This window comes from Bos javanicus, chromosome 11 (assembly GCF_032452875.1).
Source record: "Bos javanicus breed banteng chromosome 11, ARS-OSU_banteng_1.0, whole genome shotgun sequence".
NCBI classification, from domain to species: Eukaryota; Metazoa; Chordata; class Mammalia; order Artiodactyla; family Bovidae; genus Bos; species Bos javanicus.
This window is the reverse complement of record NC_083878.1, coordinates 21,208,448-21,234,377: the sequence shown is the minus strand read 5'-3', so window position 1 is coordinate 21,234,377 and position 25,930 is coordinate 21,208,448. Positions and strand designations below refer to the sequence as shown.

General features: G+C 39.2%; 3 protein-coding genes across 7 annotated transcripts in view; 1 reads left to right on the top strand and 2 right to left on the bottom strand.

Moving 5' to 3' along the window:
- LOC133256901 (tetratricopeptide repeat protein 39B-like) overlaps positions 1 to 18,163 on the bottom strand; it is a 21,087-nt gene extending 2,924 nt beyond the window's left edge. Inside the window, exon 1 of the mRNA XM_061432121.1 lies at positions 18,079 to 18,163. The gene's annotated coding sequence lies outside the window, so the exon portion shown is untranslated. The remainder of the gene's footprint in view (positions 1 to 18,078) is intronic.
- Positions 1 to 18,375, bottom strand: part of GEMIN6 (gem nuclear organelle associated protein 6) — a 40,790-nt gene extending 22,415 nt beyond the window's left edge. For 2 of the 3 annotated variants that reach the window (XM_061432132.1, XM_061432134.1), the window contains exon 1: positions 18,101 to 18,375. The gene's annotated coding sequence lies outside the window, so the exon portion shown is untranslated. The remainder of the gene's footprint in view (positions 1 to 18,100) is intronic. The other variant, XM_061432133.1, reaches the window with a different exon arrangement.
- A 152-nt stretch (positions 18,376 to 18,527) lies between these two features.
- SRSF7 (serine and arginine rich splicing factor 7) lies at positions 18,528 to 24,024 on the top strand. 3 transcript variants are annotated; one of them, XM_061432129.1, is made up of 8 exons: positions 18,528 to 18,708; positions 19,740 to 19,920; positions 20,160 to 20,336; positions 21,207 to 21,281; positions 21,368 to 21,469; positions 22,767 to 22,820; positions 23,369 to 23,404; positions 23,725 to 24,024. In XM_061432129.1, the coding sequence occupies exons 1-8, from the start codon at positions 18,681 to 18,683 to the stop codon at positions 23,777 to 23,779; spliced, it is 708 nt and encodes a 235-aa protein (XP_061288113.1). In that variant the 5' UTR covers positions 18,528 to 18,680; the 3' UTR covers positions 23,780 to 24,024. The 3 variants fall into 3 exon arrangements, with proteins under 3 accessions (XP_061288113.1, XP_061288115.1, XP_061288112.1); XM_061432131.1 differs by having other exon boundaries at positions 18,555 to 18,708; positions 21,368 to 21,445; XM_061432128.1 differs by having other exon boundaries at positions 18,555 to 18,708; positions 21,368 to 21,478.
- Positions 24,025 to 25,930: the final 1,906 nt, after the last annotated feature.

Here is a 25,930-nt window from a genome sequence, read left to right as displayed (position 1 = left end):
GTACTTCAATTTTGTGTTTTTATATGTTAAATGACAGGAGGGGAAAATGAAACAGAGGAGAATAATCAAAGGAAAAGAAAGAGAAAAGCAGAAGGGATACAGATTTTTATAAAGTGGGAAGAGAAAATAGGGAAAATATGTTATATATTAAAAAAATAAATAAAGGGAGATAACAGCCTCAAAGATACTATTCTACTTAAATTGCTTGTTTTTAAACCTTAAGGTTTAGTTATGCTTCAGTATTAGCAACTATTATCATAATTCATTGTAAAGCTAAGTTAATTACACATTTATCTAAAAGGCTCAGCTCTGAACACATCTTTCATGTCTGTCTTCATCACAGAGTACAGTGCCTGCCTCTTACTCATTAAACTAAATGAATATCATATGACTATGACAGTTTCTGATTTACTAAGATAAATTCAGAATGAAATAATCAATTGCTGTTAAAACTCTAAGAGTCTTCACAGACATAGAGAAGAGACTGTGGTTGCCAAGGAGAAGATGGGAAGTTGGGGGAATGGACTGGAAGTCTGGGGTCTGCACATGTATAGGCTTCCCAAGTGGTACTACTGGTAAAGAAACCAGCTGCCAATGCAGGAGACATAAGAGACTTGGGTTCAATCTCTGGGTCGGGAAGACCCCCTGGAGGAGAGCACAGCAATCCACTCCAGTATTCTTGCCTGGAGAATACCATGGACAGAAGAGACTGATGGGCTACAAGCCATATATACATACATATATATAAACACACACACACACATATATGCTGTGTGCATGCATGCTAAATTGCTTCAGTTGCGTCTGACTCTGTGTGACCCTATGGACAGAATTCCTTTGGTGCATAACAGAAATTAATACAACACTGTAAATACTTTGTTTAAAAACTTTTTTATAAAAAGAAAAAGCTAAACTTGCAGCAACAGAGAGTAGAATGGTGGTTATCAGAGGCTGGGAGATAGGGAAACTGGAGAAATGTATAAACTTGTAACTAGTAGATAAATAAATCCTGGAAATCTACTGCACAGCATAGTGATTATAGTCAACAATATTGTATTATAAACTTCTAAGTGTCTGAGAGACTAGATTTTAATTGTTCTCACCACAAAATAGAAATGATAATTATGTAACATGATAGATGTGTTAGCTAACTCTACAGTGGTAACCATACTGCAATATCCAAATATATCAGATCAACTTACTGTAAACCATAAACTTACACAATGTTTTATGTCAAGAATATATCAATTAAAAATGTATGGTTCTGAAAAAAATCTATAAGAGTCTGAAAATTTTAACAGTGAATACAAATAACTAAAGTTCTTAATATATTAAGAATTGCCATGAATCAATTAGATAGAAGAAACACTCCAACAGAAAAATCAGCAAAGGACAGAAACAAATTGCCAGTGAGCATAATGTTCAATTTCACTGTAAATCAACAAAATACAAATGAAAAGAAATCCATTAAAAAAACAAACTTTGCAGGTTAAAAATATGATAACATCCAATATTAATGAAAGTAGAGAATCAAATACCCTTGTAGGTTAATTAGGGAGGTGTATAAATGGCTATAACCCTTTTGGAGAGTTATTTGGCAACATGCTTTAAAACTTTTATATTTTTTAATACTCTGACTCTCATTTCATTTATGGAATTATTCTAAAGAAATAGTCAGGGATGTGCATCTATACAAGTTGTATACACTTCAGCATTATTTATAATATGAAAATGAAAATAATCTAAATTTCTTACAACAGAGGATACCCATATAATCAAAATCTATGCAAATAGATTCTATAAGATCTATAAGATTATAGAATATTTAATGACTTGGAAAATTGTTTATGGTGTAATACACTATATTAGTTCTCCAGAGAAACAAATCCAATACCAGATACCTGGCAATAGCATAAACATATAAAGGCCATTATGACAAATCTACAGCTAACATCATACTCCATGGTGACAAGCTGAAAGCATTTACTCAGGAACAAGACAAGGATGCCCAGTCTCACCACTTTTATTCAACATAGTTTTGGAAATCCTAGCCATAGCAATCAGAGAAGAAAAAGAAATAAAAGGAATTCAAATTGGAAAGGAAGAAGTAAAACTGTCACTGTTTACAGATGACATAATACTAGACATAGAAAATCTTAAAGATGCCACCAGAAAATTACCAAAGATCATCAATGAATTCAGTAGAGCTGAAGGATACAAAATTAATATATAGAAATCTGCTGCTTTTCTAAGTAATAATGAACTATCATAAAGAGAAATTTAAAAAAATTCCCATTTACCACTGTACTAAAAAGAACAAAATACCTAGGAATAAATCTACCTAAGAAGGGTATATTTATATCTCTATACTCAGAAACACTGATGAAAGAAATTGAAGACAACACAAACTGATGGAAAGATATACTGTGTTCTTGGATTGGAAGAATTAATACTGCTAAAATGACCACACTACCCAAGGCAATCTATAGATTCAAGTACTATCCCTATCAAAATACTTACGGCATTTTTCACAGAAATAGAACAAAAAAAATTTTTAGAACAAATAATTTTAAAATTTGAATGGAGACACAAAAGACCCCAAATAGCCAAAACAATCTTAAGAAGAACAAACCTGGAAGAATCCACACCCCCAACTTCAGACTATACTACAAAGATACAGTCATCAAAACAGTATAGTACTGTACCTCCCTTGCAGTCCAGTGGTTAAGAATCTGCCTGCCAATACAGGGGACATGCATTTGATCCCTGGTCCAGGAAAACTCCACCAGCTGTGGGGCAACTAAGCCCTTGCACCACAACTACTAAGCCCACACTCTAAAGCCCATGCTCTGCAACAAGAGAAGCCACCGCAATGAAAAGCCCATGCACCACAAACTAGAGAGCAGCCTCTGCTTGCCACAACTACAAAAAGTCCATGTACTGCAATGAGTGCAGCCAAAAATAAATAAATAAACAAACAATAAAATTTAAAAAGAAAACAGTATGGCACTGTCTCAAAAACAGATACATAGATCAATGGAGAACAGAATAGAGAACACAGAAATAAACCTGTGGGCTTACTGTCAATTAATCTATGACAAAGGAGGAAGAATATACAAAGAAGAAAAAGGCAGTCTCTTCAATAACTGGTGCTGGAAAAACTAGACAGCCACATGTAAAAGAATGAAATTAAAATATTCTCTTACATCATATATAAAAATAAATTGAAAATGGATTAAAGACCTAAATACCTAAATATAAGACCAGATACCATAAAACTCCTAGAAGAAAACATAGGCAGAACACTCTTTGACATAAATTGTAGCAGTATTTTTTTTGAGCTATCTCCAAGAGCAAAGGAAATAAAACCAAAAATAAACAAACGGAACCTAATTAAATGTAAAAGCTTTTGCACAGCATAGGAAATCACTGACAATACTAAAAGACAACTTACTGAATGGCAGAAAATATTTGCAAGTGGTATGACTGATAAGGGGTTAATATCCCACAAATATAAACAGTTCATACAACTCAACATCAAAAACACAACAACAAACAAACTCAAACAACCTAATTTTAAAAATGGACAGAAGATATGAATAGACATTTTTCCAGAGAGGAAATGCGGATGGCCAACACGCACACATGAAAAGATGCTCAACATCATTAGCCATCAGGGAAATGCAAATCAAAACCACATTTGATTTGTCAGAATGGCTATCATCAAAAAGTACATAAATGATAAATGTTGCCGAGGATGTAAAGAAAAGGGAACCCTGTTCAAGTTGGTTGAGTAGAAGGATGTGCACTCATCTTCTCCTCCAAGAGCACCAAAATCACAACTAGCTATTGAACTAGACAGGAGGGTGCTGGAACCCACCAAAAAAGATACCCTATGTCCAAAGACAAAGAAGAAGCCTCAGTGAGATGATAGGAGGGACACAATCACCACAAAATCAAATTTCAAACCCACCCGGTGAGTGACCCACAAACCAGAGAACAATAGTGCCAAAGAAATTCTCCAACTGTTGTGAAGGTTCTGAACGCCACATCAGCCTTCCCAGCCAAGGGATCCAAAAACGGGACTGGGAATTCCCAAGGAATCTGACCTTGAAGGCCAACAGGATTTGATTATAGGACTTGCACAGGACTGGGGGAAACAGAGACTCCAGGCTTGGAAGCCACAAACAAAATCTTGCCCACACCAAGACCCAGAGGAAAGGAGCAGTGACCTCACAGGAGACTGAACCAAAACTACCTGATAGTGTTGGAGGGTCTCCTGTGGAGCCATGAATTGGCAGGGGCTCATCACAGGGAGGGGGCACTGGTAGCAGCAGTCTGGGAAGGTTCCCCTTGGCGTAAGCCCTCTTGGAGGTGGCCACTAACCCTACCATAGAGCTCCTACACCCCAGGGCTGGGTAGCCTCAGGCCAAACAACTAACAGGGAGGGAGTGCAACCTAACCCATCAGCAGATAATTTGATTAAAGCTATGTTCAAGCTGGTTTTAGAAAAGGCAGAGGAACCAGAGATCAAATTGCCAACATCCACTAGATCATCAAAAAAGCAAGAGTTCCAGAAAAACATCTATTTCTGCTTTATTGACTATGCCAAAGCCTTTGCCTGTGTGGATCACAATCAACTGTGGAAAATTCTGAAAGAGATAGGAATACCAGACCACCTGGCATCTTGAGAAACCTTTATGCAGGTCAGGAAGCAACAGTTAGAACTGGACATGGAACAACAGACTGGTTCCAAATAGGAAAAGGAGTACATCAAGGCTGTATATTGTCACCCTGCTTATTTAACTTATATGCAGAGTACATCATGAGAAACGCTGGGCTGGAGGAAGCACAAGCTGGAATCAAGATTGCCGGGAGAAATATCAATAACCTCAGATATGCAGATGACACCACCCTTATGCCAGAAAGCAAATAAGAACTAAAGAGCCTCTTGATAAAAGTGAAAGTGGAGAGTGAAAAAGTTGGCTTAAAGCTCAACGTTCAGAAAACTAAGATCATGGCATCTGGTCCCATCACTTCATGGCAAATACATGGGGAAACAGTGGCTGACTTTATTTTTCTGGGCTCCAAAATCATTGCAGATGGTGACTGCACCCATTAAATTAAATGATGCTTACTCCTTGGAAGGAAAGTTATGACCACCTAGACAGCATATTCAAAAGCAGAGACATTACTTTGTCAACAAAGGTCCGTCTAGCCAAGGCTGTGGTTTTTCCAGTGGTCATGTATGGATGTGAGAGTTGGACTATAAAGAAAGCTGAGCGCCGAAGAATTGATGCTTTTGAACTGTGGTGTTGGAGAAGACTCTTGAGAGTCCCTTGGACTGCAAGGAGATCCAACCAATCTATCCTAAAGCAGATCAGTCCTGGGTGTTCATTGGAAGGATGGATGTTGAAACTGAAACGCTCAATACTTAGGCCACCTGATGCGAAGAGCTGACTCACTGGAAAAAACCCTGATGCTGGGAAAGATTGAGGACAGAAGGAAAAGGGGGCAACAGAGGATGTGATGGTTGGATGGCATCACTGACTCAATGGACATGGGTTTGGGTGGACTCTGGGAGTTGGTGATGGACAGGGAGGCCTGGCATGCTGCAGTTCATGGGGTCGCAAAGAGTTGGACATGACTGAGCGACTGAACTGAACTGAACTGAGGAAGGCCCTGTCCACCACAGCAAGACTCAGTTTTCCCATCAGACCCTACCATCAGGAAGCTTACTCAAGTCTCTTAGCCTCCTCCATCAGAGGGCAGATAAAAAAAGCAAGAAGAACCACAATGCCAAAGCGGCTAGAACAAAAACCACATTACAGGAAGGTAATTGAGATGAAAAAGCAGAAAGTTATGTCCCCCATGAAGGGACAAGACAAAACCCCAGAAAAACAACTAAATGAAGTGGAGATAAGCAACCCTCCAGAAAAAGAATTCAGAATAATGATAGTGAAGATGATCCAGGATTTTGGGAAAACAACAGAGAAGATACAAGAAATGCTTATAAAAGACCTAGAATAACTAAAGACTAAATAAACAGAGATGAATACTATACTAGGAGGAATCAATAGCAGAATAACTGAGGCAGAAGAATGGATAAATGACCTGGAGAACAGAATGGTGGAAATCACTGCCACAGAACCAAACATAGGAAAAAGAATAACAAAAAAAAAAAAAATGAAGACAGCCTAAGAGACTTCTGGGACAACATTAAGCACACCAACATTCGCATTATAGGAGTTCCAGAAGGAGAAGAGAGTGAAAAAGGACCTGAGAAAATATTTTTATAATAGCTGAAAACTTCCCTCACATGGCAAAGGAAATAGTCAACTAAGTCCAAGAAGCACAGAGAGTCCCAAGCAGGATAAACCCAAGGAGGAACACACTGAAACACATATTAATCAAACTGACAAAAATTAAAGATAAAGATAAAACATTAAAAGCAACAAGGGAAAAACGACAAATAACATACAAGAGAACTCCCATCAGGTTATCAGCTAATTTCTCAACAAACTCTACAAACCAGAAGGGAATGGCACAATGTATTTAAAGTGATGAAAGGGAAGAACCTACAGCCGAGAATACTCTACCCAGCAAGACTTGGCTGGGTAGAGTCTGGCTCTACTCTTTTTGTCTGACTATTCTCCATTCAGATTTGATGGAGAAATCAAAAGCTTTCCAGACAAGCAAAAATTAAGAGAATTCAGCACCACCAAACCAGCTGTATGACAAATGCTAAAGCAGGAAGCACAAGAGAAGAAAAAGACCTACATAAAATAAACCCAATTAAAAGAGTAATAGGATCGTATATATCGATAATTACCTTAAATGTAAATGGATTAAATGCACCAACCAAAAGACATAGACTGGCTGGGTAGATGAAAACATGTGCATGTATGCACTTCCACTTACCATCACTCTGCTTGATGCCCCCCCTCCAAATTGTATATAATTACTTTATATTGTTAGGTTAACCATGCCCCCATTATGGCTTGAAATTATAATCATCCTTTTTGATTGTGAAAGCTGGTAAACATCATTCTATATCACCAAAACTACCATTTAACAGAAAAACCAGTAATCAGTTTTTTAAATCCAGATGCATATCAGAATTATCTTCGAATTTTTTGAAAAATACAAATGCCCACATATTGTTTTTTTTTTCCTCCAAAGCTCCAGATATATTTCTAAAGAGCAGCCATATTTAAAAGCAACTGGACTCTATGATGATATTTTACTTTTATCTAGCTTCACTTTTTCTATTACATATTCAGTGCTCCCATTTCATTTAGTTTAAGTTTTCCAATTTCTCCATCTCTTCTTTTCTTTGATGTTATTTCTCAAGCCTTTATCAAGCATAGTAGAAAAATATTTGTATACATATATATATATATAAGTATGTATAACATATATATTTTAGAAAACTTATGAGTTTTTGCCTAAAAAATTTATGACATCTTGATTCCACTTGTTTGACTTAGTATGAATAGAATGATAAATTCTAATTTAAAAAATGGATATGCAACAAGCAACAAAAGTTTAGTGTATAGCACAGGAAACTATAGTCAATATCTTATAATAACCTATAATGGAAAATAATTTGAAAAATATTGTATGTGTATATGTACAACTGAATCATCTCGCTGTGCACCTGAAACATTGTAAGTTAACTATATTCAATAAAATATATATATTAAGAAAAAAAAAGAAAAGGGAACCCGGGTGGGAATGTAAATTAGTGCAGCCACTATGGAAAACAGCCTGGAGGTTTCCCAAAAAAAATAAAAATAGAACTACCATATGATCCAGCAATTCCACTCCTGGGTATACACTAGAAAAAACCAAAAGTACTAATTCAAAAAGATATATGCACCCCGATTTTCAAAGCAGCATTATTTACAACTGCCAAGATACAGAAGCAATGTAACTGTCCATCAATAGATGAATGGATAAAGAAGATGTGATATATATGTATGTATATATAGGCTTCCTTGATGGCTCAGATGGTAAAGAATCTGCCTACAATGTAGGAGACCTGGGTTTGATCCCTGGGTAGGAAAGATTCCTTGGAGTAGGAAATGGCAACCCACTCCAGTATTCTTGCCTAGAAAATTCCATGGACAGAGAAACCTGGTGGGCTACACTCCATGGGGTCACAAAAAGTTGAACACAAATGAGCAAATGAGTATGCACACATATGTATATACATATATTTATACACACTGGAATACTGCTGCTGCTGCTGCTAAGTCGCTTCAGTCGTGTCCGACTCTGTGTGACCCCATAGACAGCGGCCCACCAGGCTCCCCCGTCCCTGGGATTCTCCAGGCAAGAACACTGGAGTGGGTTGCTATTTCCTTCTCCAATGCATGAAAGTGAAAAGTGAAAGTGAAGTCGCTCAGTCGTGTCCGACTCTTCGAGACCCCATGGTCTGCAGCCTACCAGGCTCTCCGTCCATGGGATATTCCAGGCAAGAGTACTGGAGTGGGGTGCCACTGCCTTCTCCAATTGGAATACTACTAGCCATAAAAAGAATGAAATTTTGCATCTGCAGCAACATGGATGGACTTGGAGGGCATAATGCTAAGTGAAACGTCAGATATGGCAAGACAAATACCGTATGTTATCACTTAAATGTGGACTCTAAAAAATATAACAAACTAGTGAATATAACAAACAAGAAGCAGATTCATAGATAGTGAGAACAAACTAGTGGTTACCAGTGAAGAGAGAAAAGGCAGGGGGGCATTATAGGAGTAGGAGATTAAGAGGTATAAACTATAGGGTATAAAATAAACTACAAGGATGTTCTGTACAACATGGGAAATATACAGTACAGTTTTACAATAACTATAAATGAAGCTTAACCTTTAAAAATTGTGAATCACTACATTGTATACCTTTTCCCTATATAATATTGTATATCAATTATACTTCAATTTAAAAATGGATTTAAAAAAAGAGCTATTCTAGAATATAGTAGTTTTTATTGTTGTTGTTGCTTTAAATACCAACAGTGTCCCACAGTAAAATGGTAGTAATCTGCAGGTTTCACAAGCAGATTTTTATAACGTAAAATAAATGTTTCACTACAACTCTCAAAGAGTTGAGAAAAAGCCAAAACAAGTTACTTCTAGGAAGGCAGTGCGGTGCAAAAGAAATCTCTATGGACTGAGAATCAGAGGTTCAGATTTGGAACCTAAATATCTATCTATGCAATGTTAGATAATGCAATGTGAAAGTCTCTCAGTCGTGTCCAACTCTTTGCGACCCCGTGGAATATACAGTCCATGGAATTCTCCAGGCCAGAATACTGGAATGGGTAAGCCTTTCCCTTCTCCAGGGAATCTTCCCAACCCAGGGATCAAACCCAGGTCTCCCACATTGCAGGAGGATTCTTTACCAGCTGAGCCATAGGGGAAATGCTTTGTAAATATTAAATGAGCAACAAACATGTGAAATAGTTTCTTAGTAGAATTAATTAATTCCAGAAATACTGAGAATGTAGTGCTGTACAGGCCAGGCACAATGCCAGACAATAGGAATGCATCAGAGAGTAAAACAAAGTCCCTGCCCTTGAGGATCTCACACTGTGATAAACTCACATAGAGTAAATCAAGAGGTTAGAGGCGAGAGGGAAGATAAAGTTGAGTAAATTCAGCAGAGATTGTGGGAGAAGGGCACATTATAACGTTGAAGCACTATTACAAAAGTATTATATTTGTTTATAAAAACACAAAACCTGCAAACAATACAGAAGACCTCACTGTACAGTTAAATGATGAAGGCCCTTTTCTATCTTCAACCAAATTTCACTTCCCAGAGGCAACCACAGTTAACAGTGTGGGAGGTTACATACTAACACAAGATTCTCCCTAGATTAACTATCCTGTTTAATTCCTCCATTACGACTTCCACTTAAAATATTTATATTTATTTGTATTTAGATTACATTCAATTTTTTACTAGAAGCAATTCAGTCGTAACAGAAAAAAAATTTAAATAACCAAAACCATGGAAACTACATTCATGATACCATGCACCCACAGACAGCATCATTAAAACCCATGTTTTCTTTTGCAAAATCTTAAACCTAGAATGACAAGTAGAGCCACATGTTCCAATTAACACAACTACTAAACAGTGATTCTCAGATCAAACTTGGAACTCCTTTGTCTCCAAGCCTCTTAATTTAAAAAGAAAAATTATAGGACATTGTAAAATGCAGAAAAATAAAACAAGAAAACTTAAATTACTTTATTAATATAATTTATTTTTACAAAACCAGAATTATTCTGTGCATGCATATCATTTTGAAATCTGCTTTCTTACTTAATTACATAATATTAACATTTTTCTGACATTGAAGAATTCTACAATGTGGTTCTTAATGGTCATAATTCAGTTCATTTCAGTTCAGTCGCTCAGTCGTGTCCGACTCTTTGCGACCCCATGAATCGCAGCACGCCAGGCCTCCCTGTCCATGATCATAATATATGTAACCAATTTATGTGCCATAGCATTTAATCACCCCTTCATGATCACAGCCTTGTTGTGGTGAACTGGTTAGCATAACTCAATGAAGTTATGAGCCATGGCATACAGGGCCACCCAAGATGGACACGTCACAGTAGAGAGTTCTGACAAAACGTGGCCCACTGGAGGAGGGAATGGCAAACCACTCCAGTATTCTTGCCACTAAAACCCCATGAACAGTATGATAAGGTAGAAAGATATGACACCAAAAGATGAGCCCCCAGATTGGAAGGTGTTCCATACGCTACTAGGGAAGAGCGGAGGGCAATTACTAATAGCTTCAGAAAGAATGAAGCAACTGGGCCAAAGTGGATATGCTGCTCAGTTGTGGATGTGTCTGGTAGTGAAAGTAAAGTACAATGCTGTCAAGAACAATACCGCACACGAACCTGGAATGTTAGGTCTATGAATCAAGGTATATTGGACATGGTCAAGCAGGAGATGGCAAGAGTGAAATATTGACATCTTAGGAATCAGTGACCTAAAATGGATGGGAATGGGAGAATTTAATACAGATGACCATTGTATCCATTACTGTGAGCAAGAATCCCTTAGAAGAAATGGAGTAGCCCTCGTAGTCAACAAGAGTCTGAAATGCAGTACCTAGGTGCAATCTCAAAAATGACAGAATGATCTCTGTTCATTTCCAAGGCAAACCATCAATATCACAGTAATCCAAGTCTATGCCCCAACCACTAACGACGAAAAAACTGAAGTTGAACAGAGAAGCTGTTGCAATGAGAAGCCCGCACACTCAAACTAGAGAGTAGACCTCACTCATGGCAACTAGAGAAAGTCCTTGCACAGTGACAAAGACCTAGCACAGCCAATAAAAACAAAACAAAACAAAACAAAAAACCCAGAAAGATTGCCAGGAGAAATATCAACAACCTCAGATATACAAATGACACCACTCTAATGGCAGCAGGTGAAAAGGAACTAAAGAATATCTTGATGAAGATGATAGAGGAGAGTGAAAAAGCTGACCTAAAACTCAACATTAAGAAAATTAAGATCATGGAATCCACTCATATCAACTTCATAACAAACAGATGGGGGAAAAGTGGAAGCAGTGACAGATTTTATTTTCTTGGGCTCCAAAATCACTGCAGACAGTGATGGTGGCCATGAAATTAAGACACTTGCTCCTTGGAAGAAAAGCCATGATAAATCTAGACAGTGTATTAAAAAATCAAAGACATCACTTTGCTGACAAAGGTGCATCCAGTCAAAGTTATGGTTTTTCCAGCAGTCATGTACGGATGTGAGATCTGGACCATAAAGACGGTTGAGCGCTGAAGAATTGATGCTTTCAAACTGTGGTACTGGAGAAGACCCTTGAGAGTCCCTTGGACTGCAAGATTAAAGCAGTCAATCCTAAAGGAAATCAATCCTGAATATTCACTAGAAAGACTGATGCTAAAGCTGAAGCTCCAATATTTTGGCCATGTGATGCAAAGAGCTGACACACTGGCAGAGATCCAGATGCTGGGAAAGAACTGAAGGCAAAAGAAGTGGGCAACAAAGGATGAGATGGTTAGACAGCATCACCAACTCAATGAACACGAATCTGAGCACACTCTGGGAGATGGTGAAGGACAGGGAAGCCTGCTGTCCTTGGGGTCACAAAGAGTCAGACAAGACTTAGCAACTGAACAACAACATTTAACCAATGCTTTATGTTTGATTTTCAAATTACTTGCAACTTTTGAAAAGATAATATCTTACCAACATTTTTCCAGATAAATCTTTATGTGCATCTATGGTTAATTCCAGGAAGTAAGATTACTAGTCCAAAATATACATGTAACTTAATAATTTTAAAACATATTGCCAAATTGACCTCCTCAAATGTATTATTTCGCATTCCCATTAGTGTGTTTAAGTGGCAATTTCGCTGCACTCCTTATAGAAATAGCATGCTGTTTTAAATTGCATTTTTATTAAGGACAGACATTTTCCCTGCTTTTACTTTGATTTCTTACTGTCTGATTTTTTCTCTATTTTTTATTGGGTCAAGTCATGCTTTGTTCTTTACTAGAGATTCTGGATCCTTGAATTTGGAGAATTAGATAGGTCTGAAAAAATTGGGGGACAGAGAGGACACACTTTTTCTATCAAGAAAACACATGAGATTTTTTTTTTAAGTTCTTAGCATTCTTTCACTTTAAAAAATGATGGGAGGAATATTTCAACAGAAAAAAATAGACATAATAAATAAAGGATGGTTTTCCCCAATAAAGAGTGGTTGGCAATAATTTATATTTTTCTGAGACTGAAGACATTCTCATTCAAGCTCAGACAGACGGACCGTCTTTGTAGTAGGATTTGGGAACCACTGCACTCATCACGCTGCAATTCTAGGTTTAGTCTCATTTGAAAAATGAGGTGGTTAGACTAGTGATCTGGTAGAGAAGTCCTCTTACCTCTGAATTTCAAGGCATTTCTTTCATATACAATCTTACTTTAATTATCTATTTGAGAGTTATACCATATGCATCCATTTGCCATTAGCTTTGAAATAGATTTTATCCATTTTTAAAAGTTTTTAAAAATTTATTTCACTGCACCAAATACAGCATGCAGGATCTTTTAGTTGTGGCATTCGAACACTAAACTGAGGCAAGTGGGATCTAGTTCCCTGACCAGGGATCCAACTGGGCCCCCTGCAATGGGAACGAGGAGTCTTAGCCACTGGAACAACAGGGAAGTCCCTAAAATCTTTTTTTTAATGTTTCATTTTATGTTTTTGACTGTGCTGCTTGCAGGATCTTGGTCCCCCAATCAGAGATCGAACCCAGCAGTGGAAGAGAAAGTTCTAACCACAGGACCACCAGATAACTCCCTGCTGCTGCTGCTGCTGCTAAGTCACTTCAGTCGTGTCCAACTCTGTGCAACCCCATAGACGGCAGCCCACCAGGCTTCTCCGTCCATGGGATTCTTCAGGCAAGAACACTGGAGTGGGTTGCCATTTCCTTCTCCAATTCATGAAAGTGGAAAGTGAAAGTGAAGTCACTCAGTCGTGTCCGACTCTTAGCAACCCCATGGACTGCAGCCCACCAGGCTCCTCCATCCATGGGATTTTCCAGGCAACAGTACTGGAGTGGGGTGCCCTTGCCTTCTCCCGATAACTCCCTTATCTCATAGAAATTAGCCTCCAAGGCTACATTTGGTAATAAAAGTGACAATTTCCACATTGCTCACAAACACCTATCTCCCCATTCCACAGGCAAATACCTTTGTATAGAACCTTTAAGAATGTTTCAGGGTGTGATTTTGGGATTCCTGGGGATTTACTTTTCATGAAAAACCTTTCGAATTTTTGCATGTTATATGTGTCAGATGATTTTTCTCTATGTGCATTCAGTCAAAGAAGAAAAGTGACAACTGCTCTTCCTGCAGTCATTGGGTGAAGAAAGACAACTTAGGAGTGGCCACTGAAGGATGGTCACCACATGTTTCAGAGTTTTGTCCCTGGCTTTGTGGAAATTTCAATTTTGTCCAAGTGCCCAGATCATATTAAATTTTTAGATAGTGCTAAGTGTTAAACTCTAAGTTGCTGCTGCTGCTAAGTCACTTCAGTCGTGTCCAACTCTGTGCGACCCCATAGACGGAAGCCCACCAGGCTCCCCCGTCCCTAGAATTCTCCAGGCAAGAACACTGGAGTGGGTTGCCATTTCCTTCTCCAATGCATGAAAGTGAAAAGTGAAACTGAAGTCGCTCAGTCGTGTCCAAGTCTAAGCTAGTCTAGCTCTAATTACGACATTAAGCTGATCGAGTCACTTTGTCTTTCTTAAAGAAGGAACAACACAAGTGATTGGTTTAGGGCTTGATGACAGTTAATAGTTTCACACTTTTTAACACAAGAGGCATTCCTCAGAAAGCCTCATTCTTCCTGGATTGCTCCAAATGCCTAAACCATCCATTTAGGTAGTATTTGTATCAGTGGGGCACTCTTGAATCACAACTTCCCTGTTCCGGATTTATTCCTTCAGTTCAGTTCAGTCAGTCAGTCGTGTCTGACTCTTTGCGACCCCATGAATTGCAGCACACCAGGCCTCCCTGTCCATCACCAACTCCCGGAGTTCACTCAAACTCATGTCCATCGAGTTGGTGATGCCATCCAGCCATCTCATCCTCTGTTGTCCCCTTCTCCTCCTGCCCCCAATCCCTCCCAGCATCAGAGTCTTTTCCAATGAGTCAACTCTTCGCATGAGGTGGCCAAAGTATTAGAGTTTCAGCTTTAGCATCAGTCCTTCCAAAGAAATCCCAGGGCTGATCTCCTTCAGAATGGACTGGTTGGATCTCCTTGCAGTCCAAGGGACTCTCAAGAGTCTTCTCCAACACCACAGTTCAAAAGCATCAATTCTTTGGCACTCAGCCTTCTTCACAGTCCATCTCTCACACCCATACATGACCACTGGAAAAACCATAGCCTTGACTAGATGGACCTTTGTTGGCAAAGTGATATCTCTGCTTTTGAATATGCTATCTAGGTTGGTCATAACTTTCCTTCCAAAGAGTGTCTTTTAATTTCATGGGTGCAATCACCATCTGCAGTGATTTTGGAGCCCAGAAAAATAAAGTCAGACACTGTTTCCACTGTTTCCCCATCTATTTCCCATGAAGTAATAGGACCAGATGCCATGATCTTAGTTTTCTGAACGTTGAGCTTTAAGCCAACTTTTTCACTCTCCTCTTCCACTTTCATCAAGAGGCTCTTTAGTTCTTTGCTTTCTGCCATAAGGGTGGTGTCATCTGCATATTTGAGGTTATTGATATTTCTCCCGGCAATCTTGATTCCAGCTTGTGCTTCCTCCAGCCCAGCGTTTCTCATGATGTACTCTGCATATAAGTTAAATAAACAGGGTGACAATATACAGCCTTGACGTACTCCTTTCCCTATTTGGAACCAGTCTGTTGTCCCATGTCCAGTTCTAACTGTTGCTTCCTGATCTGCATACAGATTTCTCAAGAGGCAGGTCAGGTGGTCTGGTATTCCCATCTCTTTCAGAATTTTCCACAGTTGATTGTGATCCACACAGTCAAAGGCTTTGGCATAGTCAATAAAGCAGAAATAGATGTTTTTCTGGAACTCTCTTGCTTTTTTGATGATCTAGTGGATGTTGGCAATTTGATCTCTGGTTCCTCTGCCTTTTCTAAAACCAGCTTGAACATCAGGAAGTTCACGGTTCACGTATTGCTGAAGCCTGGCTGTTCTGTTGTTCTCCTCTCCCTCCTATGTACTTCAGTACTAACTGCAGTCTAGTACTTAGCTAATGTACAGTATGAAAGACTTATAAATCTGCCTCTAATAATTGTTTCTTCCCAGAATTTTAAGATATTCCAGAAGGAATAGCCGAGTATGAAATGTTGAGAAAAGGAAGTTGTGATTGAACACAGTTGTTTGGATTCATCTCAGGACAAATATACACAGAACATACATAAATATATTGGAGGTCCAGTGGTTAGGACTTTGCATTTTCACTGTTGAGGGCCCAGGTTCAATCCCTGGTGGGGGAACTAACATCCTGAAAGCCTTGGCAGGGGGTGGGGGGGGGGTGGGCGGAACCACTGTTGGTAACACTATTCTAAAATAAAGATTATCTCTTACTAAAAAGTAATACATGTAGCAAAAGGTCTAAAATTGTTTTTCTTGTTTTAAAGTTTTCACATTCAAGTAAAATGATGACAATGACTTAAAAGTGAAACTAAAAATAAAGTTAGATAAAAGGTGAATACTTCTTTTTTTCTGGTTAATTCCTTTGTTTTGCTTCATTTTATTATAGGCAGTCAACATTAAATCCTCTTTTCGTATTTCCTTCCATTAGAAAAGGTGAATATTTCTCTAATGTTTCTCTGGAAACACTGAATCTAAGGAATGTAGATATATTTTGAAAGCTGCAGCTTTCAAAAGGATGACCCCTCCCTTCATAAACTAATAATATTAATACTTAACAACAGAAACTTAAGATTTTAAAAAGTCATATAGGATATATTAGAATATTTGTTGAATTGAATTAACGTTTACATTCAAATTGAAACTGGGAATTTGACCTTAAATTAATACAGAATTCTAGAGGGAAGAAATTTATGTGAAACTGATTTAAAAACAATCAGTAGAAATAAAAGAACTGTACAAAAAAATCTCCCTGATTGGACTGACATTTAGTTGAAAAGAATTGTTTTTAAAGAAGAAAGTTTTCAATATAACAGGGTACAAAAGTAGTACTCAGGACTGTTATTTTTTCATGGCCATGAGGTTAGCAAAGCCTAGCCTAGAATTGTCCCTCCTCTAATGAGAGACTTAGTTACAGAATCAGACAAGCCAGTCCAGGTTTACCCCTTTCCCTTTAATGTGCTTGAAATCAGTTTGTTGTAAGTTGGACAGTTGCTTCTTTTCATACTGTTTACACTGTTATTTGCTCAAAAATTCTTTTGTACAGTAGACTTTGTATTCAAAGCCCCCAAAATATTTATTGAAGTCTATGAGAAACTATGCAGTAGAATAAGCACTATCTTTTTAAAATTACCTATGCTTTGTACCTATGCTCTTTCTATTTAAAGTATATATAAATGAGTATGTAAAGGATCGGTATTGTTAATACTTTTAAGAAGAACTCTGTTAAGCAGATAACAACAAAAAAATAAGGGCGAACAAACATAACAAACGATGAAACTTCTATTTTCTCACTAAAGATTTTCTTGAGGTAGACCAATTCCTTCCATAATTTGAAAAGTTATGGAAATAATGTAAATTCTTAGCATTACTGTGAGAGAATTCATTTTTTATTTACCTGAATACATGTTAATTTAACTAAGTCCCCTTTCTCCTGTACTGTGTATCCCACATCTATACATACCAAGTGAAGTTACAGCAGATGAAAAAAAAAAAAATAGAAATACCTAAGAATTTCCTCTTGTTTCGTGGAACATTTCCAACTCATGTATTCCAAGTATTCACAGTGCAATGCCTTTTTTTAAATATATGGTAAAAAAGTGAAATTTGTATTTATAGAGCTGGTGTCTGGCAAATACACTGTATAAAATTGAAACTGCATTTTTAAGCGATTCTAATAAAGAAAAGATTTTCATTTATTTGATATATAGAATGACTGAGCAGCAAGGCTGCTTACTCAGAGACGACTTAAGGAACTCCCCATCCTCAGGATACAGTATTAGTGGATGAGATGTGGTACTACAGTGCAAAGCAGAAAGCACTAGAAAGGAGGCACAGATATCACTTTGTGCGTCAAATGCAAATGATTTCAGAATCGCCACTACCACAAATGATTTAAGGATTTAGGGTTATGTCGCGATTTCAGTAAAAGGAGGTGGGTGGGGGGACCCTCTACTTCTTTGTCCCCTGACTCCGAGAACTCGGACCGTGTTGGGGAAAACTGGTGGCCGGTTCGAAAGAGGCAGAAGGGTCGGTTCAGGGCTGGCGGTCCCTTGGGGGGCGTCACCCCTTTTGAGGCCCATGGTGGTTTTGAGGACCACTACTCAGAATGTCGGGATTTAGGGGGTTCTCACCCTGGCCCAAGCTTTCGATTACCTCTGACGAGCCCCAGAGATCAATTAGTAGCAGTCGAGGTCAGGTCCCCCAGCAGAAAGGAGGCGACAGCAGCAACATCAGCGGTTAAATCTTAAAGCCTTTCATGAGGCCTGCCGAGTGCACCTGAAGGAAGATTACCACAGCTAAGGGTCCCTAGATGCGAGGGTGGGTAACTGAAGGCGGGGGGCGGGGAGGAGACCGAGGGAAGGAAAATTAGGAGGACACAGGGAAAGGGGGGAGGGGAGGGGGCGGGACAACGTGGGGAAGGGCCAAGGGTTTACAGACTGGATCGCCGCGTTGCCATGGAAACGTATCCCTCCGCCCAGGATTCGCGTTTCCACCCCATCAGTTCCCTCCGCACCGCTTCTCTGCTGTTTCCGCCCAGCTCCTTTGTGCCGCGCAGAACGTCGTGATGACGCATGCGCAACGAAACCCAGCCGCCGCATATATAAGCGCGAACCCAGGCGCTTCCTCGTAGTGCCGCTGGGACCGTTGGCGAGTGAGGCGGTTTGGTTGGTTTTGTGTTGATCGTTCTCTGGGCGCTGCGAGCTGAAAGAGCCCAGCTCGCAGGCCAGTCATCATGTCGCGCTACGGGCGGTACGGAGGAGGTAAGAGGCTGGGGGCCAGCAAGGGAGGTTGCTGTAGGTGTAGTGAGTATTTAGAGGTCGTGAGGTTGGCTCGGCGGTTGGGAGACGGTTATTCCGCGTGCGTAATGGCGGCTTCGGCGCACACCATACGAAGCTGGAGGCGGCGGCGGCGGGGTATCGCGGGAGGACAGCGGGTGGCTGAGGTAGGCCTCTGGCGGGTATCTTTCAGTTCTTGGGCATCTTAGTCTCCCGCCCTGCCCGAGCCAGGCCCTCGATTACTGTTTTGTTGTTGCCCTTCTTCGAGCCGCCCGCCTGCCCGCCCGTCCCCCCCCCGCCCTCGGCTGCCATTTTGCGCACATTGACGACCATGGTGGCGCATTTCTTTGGCGCTTTCCCGCCACTTTAGCTGACAGATGTGGTCGCAGCCGTAAAAGAAAGGATGAATTTAAGACTTAGAAAACTGGCAGTTTCGAGCTGCGCATTCTTGTCAAACGGTCTGATTGCTGAGTGGGAATGGAAGCGTGATTTTTAAGTCTGGCGGCTGGTTTTCCTCTTTTGGCTTTTTTGAGCACGGTTTATCGTTTCTGAGGCGGGGAGCTGGAGTCACGGGCGAGCTTGCGCTTGGGGCGCTTGCTGCAGAGTACTGGAGTCGGCGCAGCCCCGCTCCCGGTCCGCCTTCCGCTGGGGCCCGCTCACCGAGGACGCCGCTGCCGCCGCCGGCCCGCGCGTTCTCGGTGTGCCTGGGGCTGCCGGGACTCGGGGGCGGGACCGGGGCGGAGTCCGCCCCATGCCTCGGAGTATCCTACCACGCTGCTGTGCTCGTATTTGGAGGTTTCCCGCGGGCCCCCCGCCTCCATTGAATGTTAAGAACTTGGTCGTACGCTTTAGCTTTTCAGAAATGTACGAACTTCATTGGTTTTAAGACTAAAATTAGCCCTTGATAGAGTATTAAATATGTTTTGCACTGTTAAAGATGAATTTAAGCAAAGAATTCAAACTTGGGCCAGATTATTTGCATAACGTGCGCTCTTTTCTTTGCGTTTTTTAAACAGAAACCAAGGTGTATGTTGGTAACCTGGGAACTGGTGCTGGCAAAGGAGAGTTAGAAAGGGCTTTCAGTTATTATGGGCCTTTGAGAACTGTGTGGATTGCCAGAAATCCTCCAGGATTTGCCTTTGTGGAATTTGAAGACCCTAGAGATGCAGAAGATGCAGTTCGAGGCCTGGATGGAAAGTAAGTGAGAACTTGGTGAGAATGTTCCTGTGCCAGGCTTGAATTCTGTAGTCTGGAGGAGTTTTTAAACAATTAGCTGATCACTTTATGAAGACAGGAACTGAAAGCAAAAGTGACGTTTGAAGGACTTATAAAGATATAGCTGGAGCTTCTGAGGGCAAAGAGAGTGAAAGGTTCTAAATATAGAGCTCACTTTTTTTTTTTTTTTAGCGTTACAGTTTTTTTGTTGTTTTTTGTAGGGTTATTTGTGGTTCCCGAGTGAGAGTTGAACTATCAACAGGCATGCCTCGGAGATCTCGATTTGATAGACCACCTGCCCGACGTCCCTTTGATCCCAATGATAGATGCTATGAGTGTGGCGAAAAGGGACATTATGCTTATGATTGTCATCGCTATAGCCGCCGAAGAAGAAGCAGGTATTTATTTTAATAAAGGAATGGTTAGTGTAGTAGTTAATCAAGTAACTTTTTTATTAGCAAGGCACAAAAGTATTTTTCTGTAAACTTGAATGTTAATTGTTACAGGTGTATTTTACAATTTTTGTTTAATTAAAGAAATGTTAATGTATTAATAATCAACCTGGTCAAAACCTTTCAGGTTTCTTCGTTTGAGTCAGTCGCCTTGATTCAGAATGTCACGAGCCTTATGATATCATGCTGAGGCGCCTTGCAAATCCGACAATTAAGATCCTCCTAGACCTTGAGGTGATCAGCATAAGAGGCCAGATCCCCTCGAGTCATCTACACCTAGCTTCACCTTATTCTTTAAAGGGCAGAAAATTTGAGACGGTGATCGCCGTAACAGTAAATTTGGCTTACAATTGGGGGCCCCTCCGGTTTAGAAAGAGGAACACCAGATTGACCACATTCCCAACTAGAAAAATCTTCTTGCGTCAATCAAGCCTCACCTGGCTCATTTGGCTGTCAGTTTGATCGTCGTGTAGATTGAAGAAAACATCTAGATGCAGCGATCGGCTATAGATACTTCTAGATCGTCTAGATCTACTAGACCATGGGCCAAAGAGGGTCGACCTGCAAACTTGCAAGGTTTATTTTAAATACACATTATAGTGTTTTATATTATGTTAATCTAAAATGTAATTGAGCTTTTAACAAATCTTTTTTTAGGTAGTTTAAAAAAAAAAAACGACAACTAATAGGCCCAGAGTTTATTTCCAAATGAGACACTAAATTTAAATAGTTTTGAGATTTGGTTTCAGCAGAGGCACACAGACTCTAAAAGGAGTTGCCATCTAATATTATGTTTTTTTCTGACTTGAAAAATAGGTCACGGTCTAGATCACATTCGAGATCCAGAGGTAGACGATACTCTCGCTCACGCAGCAGGAGCAGGGGAAGGAGGTGAGAGATCTTGTTTAACTTCAGCTTGTAAGAAGTGGTGAAGTTTAATTGGAATCAAATTGAAATTACTTTGATTTAATGTTTAGGTCAAGGTCAGCATCTCCTCGGCGATCAAGATCTGTGTCTCTTCGTAGATCAAGATCAGCTTCACTCAGACGATCTAGGTCTGGTTCTATAAAAGGATCGAGGTATTTCCAGTATGTAGCACCTTTTTTCCCCCTTATTTGTATTTGGATTGTCCCGTCTTAATGACAGCGGTGGAGTATCTTATGGACCTAATTGAAATGGAATGCTTCAGAAGATATTTGGGAAAAAAGTTGACTGTGAACATGTCCAAATGAAGAAAAGCCCAACTAAAGATTTTAAGGGTGTTACAGAGGTGATAGAGGGAGGTCTAAGGCATAAATCCTCAAATCATTCCAGTGAACACTCTGGGTAAACATGTTGAAAACTTCTGATGTCAGCTTATATCTGTTTAGATCTACTCTCATTTACCCATAAGTCAGTTTATAGACAAATGATAATAGCACTAAAAGATGATAGTTACTTGGTCCCTGATAAAAAGGCCCATTAGAACCAGAAAGAAATTTAGAAGCAAGTTAAAGTTTTTCTTTTTTTGAAGGTTGAGACCATGGAAAATTTAGGGTAATACACACATAGATTGTGGAGAAGGAAATGGCAACCCACTCCAGTACTCTTGCCTGGAAGATCCCATGGAGGAGCCTGGTAGGCTATAGTCTATGGGGTCGAAAAGAGTCGGACACGACTGAGCGACTTCACTCACTCACTCAATCACTCACACATAGATTGAATGTGGCTTGTTTGACCAGATATTTGGTTTAGACACTGAAACTTGAGAAGTTAAAAATCAAATTAGACCCCTCAGCATTTTTTTGTTTTCAAAGGTTATGGAAATGGATAACATTCTAGATAATGAAAGGAATTGATAATGCTACTCGTGTCAGTGGTAGGGAATGCTACTGAGAATTATTGCTACTCAGTAATAGCATAGTCTTTATAAATTCCAGGTTTGAGAAACTTGGACTCCAGATAAATGCATTTAACTTGGTTACAGGACCTCAAGATGTGTATGTCAGCCTCATTTTTTACAGATTGATGGTCCTGAACCATGATAGTTTGTTGATCCATGAACACAGCTTTACCCAGTCATAGGAGTTTTCACTGAACTTAAAGAAACAAAGTTTCCATTCAGGAGGTTGATATTTTTTCTTTTAACACCAGTTTTCTCAAATACCACAAATTTCTCTTGGATACTACACTCTGTTTAAGAATATTGTACATCTGTACAGAAACTCATGATAGATTTTTGAAATGGTAGTTCCAAGTATTTGTCCAGTCTTAGACTGATAGGGCATTTTGGACAGTTTTAGCCCCTTCCTAGCCTACCTTCAAAGGTGCTCAGAAGGTATTTAAGGAAATTATTCCCGTGGACTAATTGGTGTAAATGTGTTTGCTTTTATTAAGATCCCGGTCCAGGTCGAGATCAAGATCCAGGTCTCTTTCACGGCCTAGAAGCAGGTAGAGTAAAAATCTCATTGATGCTCTTTTAGTTACATGGCACCAATATCCAGAGTTCAAAGTGTTTTTGAATTATTGCAATTTGTTAGCTGTGAGCTTAGAAGTAAGCTGAGGAGGAACACAGTTACCTTATTAGTAAACCAAACTTTATAACTTGCTTTGTACGTGGCCTGTTCTGGCTGACTTTCTAGGCAAGGGCATATCAAGCTGTAGTGAAAAGCTGGTGAATTTGGGGTTATGTCATGTCCAAGCTATAATGAAAAGTTGGTGAATTTGGGGTTATATTAAGAGGCCTGTGTTGGATTTGATAGATGTATGGAGAAGCATTCTGGGATCATTGTGCTTAGAGTATGAAAGATTATTTTATGAAGAACAAGTGTTAGAAGATTGACTTTTAGCCAAAAAAATTGGTAGGGTTTTTCTTTTCCAGTTTAACTGCAGTGTAGTTTAAGCTCAGGACATTTTGGGGGTTCATTGTATTGTAACTGAAGGGGTTGGATAGTACTTTTCACATAAAAGTAAAACACAACCTTTTCATGTTTTGACAGCCGATCAAAGTCCAGATCTCCATCTCCAAAAAGAAGGTAAGCTAAATAATTTGTTGCTATATCTTAACTGTCAAGTGTGGCCTCTGCAGAATTTTGCTTACTGCCTACTTCCCTGAGCTCTTTGGAGAATTGGTGCTATATGTTAAAATACTAAATAGAGTTTCTTAGATGACCTCCCCCCAAAATCTCCAAAAAGCAAATAGTTATCTTTACCTAAGTTTTGTAAGATTAATTAGTGAAGAGGCTGTTAAACCTAACAGGTTTTTTTTTTTTTTTAGTTTTACCCTGACATATATGCGAGAAGAGTTTTGTTAGACACTAATTGGTTCCAAACTTAAATATTTTTTTCTTTTTAGTCGTTCCCCATCAGGAAGTCCGAGAAGAAGTGCAAGTCCTGAAAGAGTGGACTGAAGTGCTCAAGTTCACCTTTTAGGGAAAAGTTATTTTGTTTACATTATTATAAGGGATTCGTGATGTCTGTAAAGTGTAACTTAGGGAGGGTATTTCAACCATCTAATCAAAATGGATCTGGACTATTACTCTGTAAATTTACAGCAGTAAGATAATACAAATTTTTGTTGAATGTATTAACATCCTATGGTCTGAAAATGTGGATTTTTATTTGGCACATTTAAAATAAAATGTTTCTAATTAGATTCTTGATTTGTGTTCAATATTAATACTCCTTAATTTGGTATGCTTCAGGAGTCAACCTTGGTATTAACCATATTCATGCAGACCTACATTTAAAGTTAATGATGTTAAGTCTTAACCATAATTAATAAATATATATATATATATACACACACATTTGGAAAATTACTTTTTACCCTTAGAGCTTTGGGTCAGATGGTAAGAATTCAAGTTGGGTCTCCCTAAACAGCATGGATGATGCATCAAGACAAGTCCCTAAGTTCTCTTAGAGCTGATATTCTTAGATGTTATCAATAAGACTAACTTCTTATGTCAGGCCGTAGGGACCACTGACTTGTTATAAGTGAGCATACCAGGAACTAAGTAAGAAGTAGTTGGACTTGATGCTGGAGAAGCTGATTTTACAAAAGCCTACTAGAGGTTATCAGGCTGTTAGATGGGGTGGTATCAAATTAGAGCTCTCCATTCTAGAAAGTTATACTCAATGTTCTTTTGTTTTCAAACATTAACCAGTTTTATATCAAAACTTTTGCATGTTAGAGGAATTGTCTCAATTTGGAACAAAACACCTTTATGTAAACCAGCTTTGCAAAATTTTCCAGCCTAGATAATCTCCTCTGTCTCTTCAAATGAATTGCCTTATTCTGAGCAGAGATATTAATTCCCAAGTTAGGTTTCTGATTTTAATTCCCAGATATTAATTCCCAAGTTAGGTTTCTTCAGTTCCTGAAAACCAACATACTTCCATCTTATTTTGCCAGGCTGGTGCAAAGTAAAGATGTCAGAAATGTTAATGAGACTAAAGCAGTTCTGTAAATTCAACCTATATTTAGCAACCCCTCGCTGTAGTCACTTTTTGGCAGCATCTGATAGACTTCAGAATATTAGCACCAGTAGACATGTTTATTTGGACTTTAAGCATCATAGGGTAGTGACAGTTAATTTTGAGTTTTCTGGTCAAGCTTTTACCAGGTATTTATTCTCTAGCCTTGATGCAAAAAATTCTTTTTAGTGCCGATGGCACCGCTATCTGTCCTTGTTTCTGACACTTTCCAACTATTACTGGATAACAGTACAGTTGGGAATACTGATCTGCCTCATATTTACTGGTTTGAATGATCATTAGTATGTTCAAAGTTTGGACGTTTTTGTTTTTGGAATTTTGACAACTGGCTGCATTACATGGTTGCCGTAAAGCTATGTGTAATCAGCAGGCTTGTTTGTTGCACTTGGTCAGCTTTACTTGTTCTGTATTACATAAAGATAAGTTAACTCAACAATAAATCTGCAGAGAATAAACAGTCCTGATAATTTGTGGAAGTGGGAGTTCTGAGCCAAGAGTAGGAGTCATTAATTTTGTAGCTTTGGGATGGATTACTAGCAGCATCCTAGAGATTAGTTGTGAGAGGATAAAAATATGGAAGAGGGGTTAGGGGCAAAAAATGAATTTAATAAGCACAGAAAATTCTGTTTACCCTTACAAGAAACGGAGTATAGGGTATGTAGGTCAACACCTTTTTTGTAGCCATGACAACTCTGTACCCACATTTGTTATTCATCTTAATGATGAACTGGCTGGCACAGTGCACCTTTAAAAAAAAAAACACTTCAAGGTTGAGACTGCTAAGTGGATTGTGTGATTGATTTGAAAAATGCTGGTTTATATTTAACTCTAAATTATTAACCTGGTAGCTAATTGAACATGTCAGACACAGTGCTTTGGACATAGAACCTACTTGGTTGGCACTCCTGGTGTAAAAGTAAGTAAAGCATGACTTAGGACCTCACTTTTGTAGTTCTCCTTCAGGCTTTGAACTCAGCTAAGTATCAAGACACAGTGCAATGCTGTGTTTTGCCATGTCCCCTCCATTGAGAAGAAAATTTGAGGGGTTCTTGAAATAATAGCGG

Coding starts and splice junctions, on each gene's coding strand:
- SRSF7 (XM_061432128.1), top strand. CDS start 18,681: ATGTCGCGCTACGGGCGGTACGGAGGAG. Junction 18,709..19,739: donor CTACGGGCGGTACGGAGGAG/GTAAGAGGCTGG, acceptor TTTTTTAAACAG/AAACCAAGGTGTATGTTGGT. Junction 20,337..21,206: donor AGCCGCCGAAGAAGAAGCAG/GTATTTATTTTA, acceptor CTTGAAAAATAG/GTCACGGTCTAGATCACATT.